Source organism: Malurus melanocephalus, unplaced genomic scaffold, assembly GCF_030028575.1.
Source record: "Malurus melanocephalus ecotype Western Australia unplaced genomic scaffold, MMel_1.1 scaffold_402, whole genome shotgun sequence".
NCBI lineage: Eukaryota > Metazoa > Chordata > Aves > Passeriformes > Maluridae > Malurus > Malurus melanocephalus.
The window spans coordinates 139797-151037 of record NW_026623634.1 but is presented as its reverse complement, the minus strand read 5'-3'; the positions used below and the strand labels follow the sequence as shown (position 1 = coordinate 151037).

The 11241-nt window shown below is 50.3% G+C and overlaps 1 protein-coding gene across 1 annotated transcript in view; it reads left to right on the top strand.

The window, feature by feature from the left end:
• Positions 1–158: 158 nt before the first annotated feature.
• The window catches only part of TTL (tubulin tyrosine ligase), a 12975-nt gene continuing 1892 nt past the window's right edge, over positions 159–11241 (top strand). Inside the window, exons 1-6 of the mRNA XM_057379338.1 lie at positions 159–455; positions 3940–4018; positions 5478–5710; positions 8768–8903; positions 8996–9265; positions 10127–10270. Coding sequence (XP_057235321.1) covers positions 299–455; positions 3940–4018; positions 5478–5710; positions 8768–8903; positions 8996–9265; positions 10127–10270 — 1019 coding nt within the window. The 5' untranslated portion in view covers positions 159–298. The remainder of the gene's footprint in view (positions 456–3939; positions 4019–5477; positions 5711–8767; positions 8904–8995; positions 9266–10126; positions 10271–11241) is intronic.

Below are 11241 nucleotides of genomic sequence, written 5' to 3'. Positions count from 1 at the left end.
CGGCCCGCCCCGCTGCGAACGCCCGCCTCAGGCCCCACCCCCGGCGGCTGCACGGCGTAACGGGGCGGGGAGCAGCGGCAGCGGGAGCGGGATCAGGCTGGGGATCGGGAGGGCGGTTCTGGTTCCGGGTCAGTCCCCGCCTGGGCAGGCTGTGGGGCGGCGAGCGGGGGCGGTGTCCCCGGCCATGCGGAGCCSGGGCGGGCGGCGGGGGCCGCGCAGGGCCCGGGCTGGGCTGCGGCGGGGCCCCATGAGGCGCCGGGGGTAGGGCGGGGAGCCCGTTCCCCGCCGCCCCGCCGCCATGTACACCTTCGTGGTGCGGGACGAGGGCAGCAGCGTGTACACCGAGGTGAGCCGGCTGCTGCTGGCCAGCGGGCAGTGGCGGCGCCTCCGCAGGGACAACCCCCGCTTCAACCTGATGCTGGGCGAGAGGAACCGGCTCCCCTTCGGCAGGCTGGGTAAGGGTTCTCCGCCGGCGGCAGGGCCCGGCTCCCGCTGCTCCCCTGCGCTGCCGCTGCTGTCTCCCCGCCCCGSTGTCCCCGCGGGTCCCCGCAGCCTCTCCCGTCCCCGCTGCTCGGGAGGCGGTGCCGCCGGTCCCGCTCGCCGCCCTGTCGCTGTCCCCACACCGCGGTTCCCTGTCACTGCGGCTCCGTGCCCGGCCCGGCCTCCGGCGCCCAAACAAAGCTCAGGCACCGTGAGGTCTCTGTGCAGCCGCCCGGCAGGGCTCGAAGGAAGGATCGCCTTCCCAAGCTCCCGGGGAGCGGCTTCACCGGTGCCCCCCAACACCCTCTAAGGCCTGGGCTGCGGTGAAGCAGTGGGAAGGGCGGCGTGGGGGACAGGGGTCACTCGAGGACCCCCTGTGACATGAGGCAGACCCCAGAATCCCGGTTCTTCCTTTGGATTCAGCCCCTGCTCGCCGGGCTGCTTTCCGTGCCCTGCAGCAGTGTCCTTGGGGCTGTTTGCACCGCTGCGGGGGCTCCAGGGTTGTGGGGTCGCGGTGGTGTCATTCCCCTGCCTGGTGCTGGGCAGGGACATTGCAGTGCTCAGCTTACGTGTTCTGGGGGTGTTYCTGCTGTTTGAGACAGGAGGCAGAGCAGTCTAAGGCAGGCACGCTCAAACCTTCGCTCCAGAGCTGAGGATGGCGGGGATGTGCCTCTGCAGGGTTTGGGGAGGGTGGCACTCAATCCCTGTGTGGAGCAGGGTGTGGGTAATTCCAGAGGCTCTGTGTGTGTAGGGACCCATGTAYCCCCTGTCCCATCACCTTCTCCCCTGCTGCCTGACCCCCGTTGTCACCCTGCCAGGCCCTGGGAGCTGGCCTGTGCAGGTTTGTCCCCTGCCTGCCGTGCACACTGCCTGTCCCATGGCACTGCCACCCTGGCCCTCTGCCCTGCTGGATGATGCAGAGCCCAGGAGCAGGCAGAGAGAGTGCCCACACACAGGGAGAGCCAAGCCAGGCAGTGTTGCAGGGCGTGGCGGGGAGCAGGGATGCACTGTCATCTTGGCCCTGGTTTCTTTCTTTCTGGGGTGGTTTTGCAGCATTGCTTTTGGCTGCAGAAACAGCAGAACCAGCAGAACCCACTCACTCCRGAATGGTTTTGCAGCCCCTTTCTTGCAGCAGAGATCCATCTTGGACTGCTCTCCTAGATTTGCAAGTCACCAGCTCCAGCAYCCTTGTCTCCTCCACGTTTGGGAGTGGAAAGTCCCCATCACACSGAGATGCCATCTGGTCACCTCCCATTGTCAGGGTCTTTGCAGGGAGCAGGGAAACACCAGGAGAGGCTCAGGTGGTGAGGATGCTCACACCTGCTGGCAGCAGGCACACTGTGCTTTACCATTCCCAGCACGGGGGACCTGTGAGCATCAGGCTTCACTGCAGAAGGAGTGCAGCTCTGTGATGAGAGTGGGCATGCACAGAACATCCAGCCACGGTGGGCTTGTGGCCATATCTAACTAATCCCTTCCATCCTCCAAAAGTGTCCTGGAAGACATTCCAGGGCACTCCAATGAGTCCTTCAGCATGTGTTGCCATGGGATGCCCAAAAMCCCAAATAATTTCTCACAGCCAAGACATGTCTGTAACCTGTGGAGAGGGGCCATGCTTTGTCACTGGCTCCTTTAAACCATCCTCCTGTAGCAGGAACTGGTTGCCTGAAATCGATAGATTCAGACTGAAAATAACGTRGTTATTTTGGTACACTTTCCAAAAAGCTCTGTGTTCTCTGGTTCATCTTCCTGAGCAACTGTTGCATCAAAGCTGGCTCGGTTTTCCTGAGGCTCTGCTCAGTGGAAGCTGACATTAATTCGGGGAACTGTAGGGATTTGCATTACTCAGGGCCTAAGCTGGATCACTGAGAGAAGTGGGGGCTCTCAGCATTCACCATTGCAGGGACCTCTGTAGCTCACCCTGATATCCTGATTCCTGGGGGATTGTACCCTTAAGCTGTGCTTGCTTGTGCTGAGGGGATGGGAAGGAGGAAGAGGCAGCAGAAGCCTTGTGTACCAGAGGATGGTGGACTCCATGCCCTACCAGCCAGGGAAGGATTGCCACTTTGGTCAGTGCCTTGGCAGCTTTTTAATCCCACTAAATGCATGGTACAGACCTCRCAACATGCCCCAGAAGTTTCCCTTCCTGCCTCCTGGTCCCTTTTTGCTGGCCACTCAACTCTACATTGCTGCCCACTGCTCCGTGGTGATGCTCAGGAAACCAAAGAAGATATGTCTCCCTAGGATAAACTACAAATAGAAGAAAATATGAGGGGGTTTTATTATTTTCTTTTCAGGAAAWAAGAACCTGGCCAGAAAAAAAGCCACGCTGGCTGCACACTGAAGTGCCTGAAGTTAACAGATCTTTTCTGCAGGAGGGTTTTCAGCTGTCTTGTATTTAAAGATTTGTGAATAAAAGTGACCCAGGTCGGGGACGTGACTTTCAGGCTGAAAATAGATATTCACTCTCTATGATCTTTCAGCTGCCTAGTGTTTGAGGTAACTTTTGCACCAGGCCTTTTTTTCCAGGTGAAGCAGGATAAGTAAAACTCTGAATCCTTTCTTTTAGGATTCTTGTCCCTCCCAGAGAGCTTCTGGCTGAGTGCACATGTTTCTTGTAGTGTGAAAAGGTGAAGGAAGGCAGGCTTWGTGTGGAGCCCAGTGTTGGTAAGGAGGTGCCCATCTGTTCAGCACTCTTGTTTGGCACTGGTGAGRCCCCAGATGGATACTGGGGCCACTTTGGGACTTTCCAGTGAAAGAAAGGCTAAAACACCCCAGAGTGAGTATAGCAGGGCCCATCAGGATAGTCCAGAGGACTCAGGTTGGCAGCCAAGCACTGGGACAAGGACTTTCAGAAGCAGTAGGATCTTCRTCCTTAGGGATACTCAGACATTGACTGAACAAGAGGTTGAAGCAGAGACTAACAGAGGTTCCTTCCCACCCCAGGTATCCAACAGGCCTTGCTGCAAAATGCTAGAAAGAAGCAAGGCTCCAAATCTTTCCCAGTGTTTTGGGGTATCAGGTCCAAGAGGGAACCCTGCTGTATGTGTCAAAAACAAGGGCCCTTTGCTAAACTGTGATTTTTATGTGCAGGTGTGTTTCCCTGCATCCTCCACCTGCATTTAAGAGTCACCGAAATCTTGCTTTTTAAAAACTGCCAACAGCAAATGGAGAACACTTTTGGGTGGTGCTGCCAGTTCTCAGTGTGAATTAGGAAATAATTACTTTCCTTTGCAAAATGGATGTGCAAGATTAAAAACAAGTGGGTAAATAGATGGGTTTTTATAACCAGATGAAAGAAATCAGAGGAGCCAGTACCAGTTTACAACCTGTTTCTGTAATGCAGGGCAAGGAACCAGCCTCCATTTTTCCCCCCTACTGCACAAGTCCTTTGCACCAAGCAGCTGTTTTCCCTTTATCAATTGAGAAGTTTTTCTGACCTCTGTTTCCTCTCCTTAGGCCATGAACCTGGACTTGTGCAGCTGGTGAATTACTACAGGGGAGCAGACAAGCTGTGCCGMAAAGCATCTCTGGTGAAGTAAGAAATTCACTGAAATGTTGGATGGGCTTGGCAGAAGCTTTTCTTSTAACCCCTGTCGAGCATTGAACCTGTTTGGAGGGAATTCCACAGAACAGCTGCCCTGGGAGTGTCCTCATGTGCTGTCATCAGACTCCTGGGCCGGTTTCTAGAGCTGTTTGTGTGCACAAAAGGCCTCTTTGTAGCTTCAGGGGAAATGCCATTTCCACTGACTTATATCCACTTGAAACCATGGAGTGTATTGAATCAGATTAGAGCCAAATCAAAAGTAAAAAGAAACCCAAACATAGCTGCTCTTTTTTCTTGTAGACATTTAATTAAAACCTTCTCCTTTTATTCTCTGTTTCATACAGAGAAGAGACACTAATGTGCCTTTAGCTAATCAGATTTGTTGGTCAAGCAAATGCTTGGAGACATCTCCAGGAAGAGTTCTGGGAGTTATTTCTGCATGACCTGCCATGCCAGRGTCTCCTGGGAAAATGGGGATGAATTTCCTTGTAGATAACCCTCATCCCTGTGCAGACTCTGCTCMCTCTACAGTATCTTCATGTCAGAGCTCTTGGTTTCCTTCAGCAATCCAATTGCCCAATAGAGTCTTTGCTGCCTGTCGCTGATACAGACTGTGTGTGCTGATCCAAGGCCTCTCCTTCCCCTGCAAAGAACCTCTCCCTAATTGCTTTCCTGGCACTGATGATGGTGTTTGTCAGAAAGTGGCAGTGTTTTTTTTTTTAACAAGCACTCATGTGTTCCTCAGCTGGATTTCTCTTTGCCCTGTTACCTAGAGTGCTAARAGCACTTGAGCACCTGTTTTTGTCTCCTGAAGCTGGGCTGACCTTTCTAACTGTAGGGTCAAGCTACTTATGAACCCAAAGAACGACAAATGGCATTCCTCAGGGCTCCCAAAGTGCCACTGACTCGCTGCCATCTCAACAGAGAGGCACAAATGCACAGAAGGAGGCAGCACCTCGTGAACTCTGCATTTGGCCTTAAGCAAAGCACAGGCATTTGGAAAGGCAGGCAGCTCCTTTGACTCTGAAAAAAACAGGCCTGGGCTCTGCTAACAGGAATTTGCAGGCATTACTGGTAGGAGAGATGTGCCAGAGGGATCCCGGACACCTTGGGATGTGGTGATGCAGAGAATGCACCACAAGCTCTAGGTACATGGAAATTTCTCAGCTGTTAGTTTCATGATATCCATGGTATCAGTAAAATATTTAATGAAAGCATGCAGGTTCTGGTTCAAAGAGTGATGTTTGCTGGGGGCTCGGGTTGCCATGATATCTTTAGGAAAACCCTAATTTCAAGGTTGAGGAAAATAGGATAATTTAGCACAGAGTATCCATGAACTGCTATTTGTCATCAAGCAAAAGAGCCCAGTTAATGCTGCTTTTTCCTTATTTAATGATCCCATTCGGGTAGGGACACCCCAGAGATTTACAGCCTGTCCCTCTTCCCCCAGGCTAATCAAGACAAGCCCTGAGCTATCCGAGTCCTGCACGTGGTTCCCTGAGTCGTATGTGATTTACCCAACAAACTTGAAGACCCCSGTGGCTCCAGCACAGAATGGAATTCACCATCTCATAAACAACTCGAGGACAGATGAGAGGGAAGTGTTCCTGGCAGCCTACAACAGGCGGCGCGAGGGCAAAGAAGGCAACGTGTGGATCGCCAAGTCCTCAGCTGGCGCCAAAGGTTCGTTCTCCAACACCTGGAGCTGTTCCTTGACATTCTTTGCATGGTCCAGAGAGTCTCAGGTTTGGCTGAGCCAAGCTGATTTGTAGTCTGTCAGTGAAGGGCTTCACCCACCAGCCAAGCCAGCACTGGGTTCCTGACAGGCAGCGTGGTGTGCACACGCTGCCTCGAACGTGCACGGCACTGAAGGAGCCTCTCCCTCTCTATACATGCACCTCAAAATGTGGGAAAGTGCTGCAGGGAGAGGCAGCAGGGACCAGAAAGTGAGGGGAAGGTGGAGAGTGGAGTAGAGGGAGCAGGAGAGGAGGTCAGCAGGCAGGACAGCAACCTTCAAGGGCAAGGAACCCAACTCCCCWTGCTGCAGCAAAGCTTGGCTAATCCTGGGGGAAAACCTGCTTGTGTTTCAGCCAGACTCAGATGCCTGGTGCTCATGGTCACACTGAGAGACTGGCTGAGCAGTCACAAGCTCAGTGTGTCAAAATTACACCCAAGCCTCAGGGGAAGGTACCACACAAAGATAAGCAATGCAATATCTGTCTGTCCATTTAATCTGAATAGGGCAGTAGATACCCAAGTGATAATGTGTCCTTTTTTGTTCCAGGGTCATTCCATCACTCAGTCTACAGAAATAATGAGCTGTGAGATAGCTGGACACAGCTATAGATGCAATGCTTTGATAACTGTGTGCTGTCTGTCAGTTCTAATGTTATAGAAACATTATTAGAACAGCTGTATTTAAAAACTTACCTTGCCCTGTGCACAGTGGAGCCTAGCCTGAGGAGGGACCTGGTCTTTTCAAAGTGAACAAACCCACATATATTATTCATATCTGCAGAGTCACTTTGGATGCAGTCTTGGAAAAAAAAAAAGTGAAAGCCAGAGGTGGCAGCAGGGAGGCTGCACGATAAAACTGTCCTTCACACTGGCTTCCCTCTCTGCTCTGTCCTCTAGTCTGTGTCACCAAGAAGCATTGGAAGAGTGTCCTTATTTTCATCAGGAGCAAAGGGGAGATGAGTCCTTTTGTTGTGCCAGTGAGGGAATGTGTTTCTGTGTGGTAAACTGGCAAAAAATCCATCTGGGCAATTGGAAAGGCTGGGGTCTGCTTCAGGATGAGGAGATTYAAACCCTCCAGATACTTGATGCAAGTGTGATCCCATCTTTTCTGCACTGAAGCAGAGCAGCCTTTTGTATTCATCAGTGTACTGCTGCAAATTAAAATGGAAAGCAGAGTCTCATGGTAATCTTCTAGAGGGAAGTTTTAAATGTCCAGGGATTACTTCTGATGAAGAAGAAAGGTTGTTTGCACTAATTACCGAGAAAAATACAGCCCCTRTCTTGGGACAGGTCTAATGGAAGCTTGGTCATCCATCAGTAACGGGAAAATTAAAGGTTTGGGATCCCCTGACTTAAATGTTTAAGGGTTTGCAACTGCTGCTGGAGGTTTTGGTGTTTTCTTGGAGAGCAGGGCCAGCTGCCCCACATAAGCTGCTTTGCTGCYTCGCTGGGTTGCTGACTGGGTGCACAGTTAACCTGACCCTCCCCTTGCTGTGCCATCTGGCCAGTGTAGAGCAGGTTCCTGCTCATCTCCCCATTGCAGAGGCTTTCCTGGCTTAGGGATGTTGTTCCCCTCCTTCCCCCAGTGCACAGACTGAAGCTGTGCCAGTGCAAGGCTCTGCCTCRCTCTGCTGTGATCAGGGAACTGAAAAATCTTGCCCCCTGCATAAAACACGGGTGAGAAAGATATTTTGAGGACAGACTTCCTTTCAGTGGAGGGTGCTGGGAYGGATGGGAGGTCAGGAGGGCTGAGCAGAGCATGGAGCAGTGGGAGTAGCTGCAGGGCTGTGTCAACAGCAACCTTCAGAAGTCACAGCTGGGAGGATTTTTCAAGGGATGGTCCTGTCAAACCCTGTATTACTCAAACCTGCATTATCCCTTTCATTCCCCCCTTGAAGAGTGGGWTTTTTTTGCACAGCATTTCCTCAAAAACACTCAGCACAAAATTAGGACTAAGTCATCAGGTTTAGGCCAAAAAGTTGACTGAATGCTTCAAAGATGGGCCCAGTGCCAGAGAAGGGTTTGATAACCTTACCTGAGCTGGCTTATTCCTCATGGCACYGTGCCACTCCTTCATGGAATCCCAGAAGGAAAATGGTCTCTCTTCAGTGCTCTGCAACAGAAGTTTTCATATTTGGACCCTTGCAAGAAATGAACAGTGACAGCTTCAGCCAAAATGTGGGGRTATTTAAACATCACAGTTCATTTTTTTAATGAAGAGCTTCCACAGCAGGCACACTGACTTACATGGATGAGCAATTTCAAGTAGTACTTTTCCTTATTCAGCAGTGGTTTTAATAATAACTTAAATGAACTCAGTGAGCAGGGCAATGCTGCACCAGTGTGCGTGTGTGACTGCCTCTGGCAGYCAGAGGAGCCAGACAAGGAAAGAAAGTCTTGAGTCTAGGATTAAAAAAAAAGCACAAACCTCTCTCCCCAAATTAAAAAAAAAGGCAAAAAAAACTTTACAGAAAATACACYAAACCCCCTGTTCTCTATAAAGTGCTGAAAACCAGGGAGAAACAAAACCAAATTCACCAGGTGCCAAATACAAGCACCACCACCATACCCTCTTACCTCTGCCAAGACTATATAGGAAGGAAAAAATTATGTAAAAGAAAACAAAATGCTCCTATACCACACAGCTGCCTCACTRCTTGCCCAGGTCCCTTTGTGCTGTGCCTCTCCTCACACCTCAACAGTCACCCCCCTGCAGACCTGCCCTGGGCAGGCTGTGCCATATCAGGTGCCTTTGATTCCCATTTGCATTGGGCCTGGTTACTGGGGACCCACAGGCCCTGTGGCAGGGTAAGAAGGAGATTCCTCTACAGGTTCATTCCCAGGGAGTGGATGTGGCATTGCTTGGGCACTGGCCATCCCTGGGGCCATAGGTTCTTGGATGTGGCTTTTTGGGCTGAGCCATGGTSCTCTTAGGGCCTGAAAAAGCTCCAACAAATGTAAAGGGATCCTCTACTGAATTTTATCTTCAATTTTCTGTGCCAGGGGAAGGGATCCTGATTTCTTCGGAGGCTGCAGAGCTCCTGGACTTCATCGATGAGCAGGGACAAGTGCACGTGATTCAGAAATACCTGGAAAATCCTCTACTTTTAGAGCCAGGGCATCGCAAGTTTGACATCAGGTAATCTCTTCTGCCTTTGTAATGCCAATTTCCTTTTTCTTGCTGTTTCCTTTTGAGCCACTGAGACTAGAGTTTGTTCTCCTGCCCCCCAGGAGCTGGGTTCTCGTGGATCATCAATATAATATCTACCTCTACAGAGAGGGTGTCCTGCGGACCTCTTCCGAACCATACAACAGTGCTAATTTCCAGGACAAAACCTGCCACTTGACCAATCACTGCATTCAGAAGGAGTATTCCAAAAACTACGGGCGCTATGAGGAAGGGAATGAGATGTTCTTCGAGGAGTTCAACCAGTATCTGATGGATGCCCTGAACACAACGCTTGAGGATAGCATCTTACTGCAAATTAAAAACATAATAAGGTAGCCAGTCCCTGCTGCCAGAGAGAACATAACTCTCCAGTGACAGGGAATGCATCTGGGGAAGCAGACAGACCAAGAAGGGAAGGGTTTCAATTGCATAAATTTAAGATGAGGCCATAAATACTTAATGTCACTGCTCAATGACAAGGCACCTCCATGGGTGCTGTTGCCTCAGTGGTATCTGTCCATCTGTCTGTGTTTTTCCACCTGTGGCTGGAGAAGGATGGAGGGAAAAGGAAATAGAGCAGGTCCAAGGATGGGGGTGGGAGAGGTTGAGATTAAGGAAAGACATGAGGGTCTGGAGGGGAAATGAAGTTTTCAGACCACTGCAGCTTCCAGCAGGCAGCAGCACATGGTGTTTGCCTTGGTGATCTTGCTCAGTACACAAGGAGCTGTTCCCTCTTGGGCATAGGAAGTGCCTGGGAGAGATCTCAGTGCCTCAGAGAATCCAGGTCTTGAATACGCAGTCCTTCATGCAAGAATTCACTTTGCAAGTACCCCATTGCTGCTGATTGCACTAAAAAGACATGGCATAATTTTTCAGGGATTTGGAGGCAGTTGAATGTCCAGTGGCAGTTCCTTGGGGACTTCTGTGGCATTGCATGTGGTGTTTTCCAGCTTGCCTGACCCAGTAGTGAGGAGGATGCTTCTCCCCAGCTCTTTGTGAGTGAACTCAGGGGTGTCCCCATGTGTTTTTTCACAGTCACAGGATCTCACTTGCAGGRACCTGGTTAACATGGCATGTGGGGGATGTAATTTGGGGCAGTTCCAGGGCAATCCTCTCACTTAACTGTGCACTGCCTGTGCCCTCAGAAGCTGCAGTCAGGTCTTAACCTGGAGTTTGTGCTTTTCCCTGCCCAGAAGCTGCCTTATGTGTATAGAGCCTGCAATCAGCACGAAGCATCTTCACTACCAGAGCTTCCAGCTCTTTGGCTTCGACTTCATGGTGGATGAGGAGCTGAAGGTGTGGCTGATAGAAGTCAACGGGGCCCCAGCATGTGCCCAGTGAGTAAATCAGTTTCTGGAACACCCTTGTGATGCCAGCATTCACATGCCTCATCCAAAACATGGCCATGTCCCAGCTCCAAGTTGAAAAGAAGAAAGAAAGTGAATGAAAAGAGATTTTCAGGCTAACCCACACTGGACAGTGCCAGTCAGTTTGTGTTTGTTATCTCCCAGCTTTTTTCCTACATAAGATGGGGCATTAACCCTGGGTTTTTAACAAGCAGGTTTGAATATAASTTGGGTCATTTTTATTACTCTTGGATTGTTATGTTTGCAGATTTAATGCTTTGAGAGTCAGATTGTTCCTCAGTCTCTCTTCTGGAGCCAGTGGTGGCTGCTCTTTATATGAACATRTGACAGATGAGTARYATTAAGGGCAGCAGTGGAAGTGAGTGACTAGATTTGCAGGCAGYAGGATCCTAGGGCACACTGTGAATGCTGCAGATGTTACCAAATATCTGAAAACCAGGATTAAGACTTCTTAACACCAATTTAGTGTTAAGAAGGGCATCATTTATTCGGGTAACATGGGGACAATGCCTGACCTTACATACCCATGTGACTTTACAAGTGTGTTGCTTATATGGAGTCACTTCATGCATATTACAATTTGCAAATTACCAAAAAATCCTCCCCAAATTCCCAGATTAAGGCCTTGTTTTGGCTGTGCCTGCATTCCTGAGCCAGATGTCTTCCTCTTATCTTCCAGCCATCCTTSCTGGGAAAGCAGATTTTGCATGCTTTGTTTCTCTGCTGGAAAGTTCTCAGTCACAGTAAAAATTGAATTAACCCTTTTGGTATCACAGAGATTGGATTAAAGCTTCTTCCAGCAGCCACAGGGAGGCCAGAACAGCCAAAGAGCCCTGGCCATGACCATATTATGTGATTGAGACAACTGCAGGAGACTGGAAATTTTTGCTAAGTGAGCATCTGTATCATATTAAAAAAAAAAAAAAAAAAAAAAAAAAAAA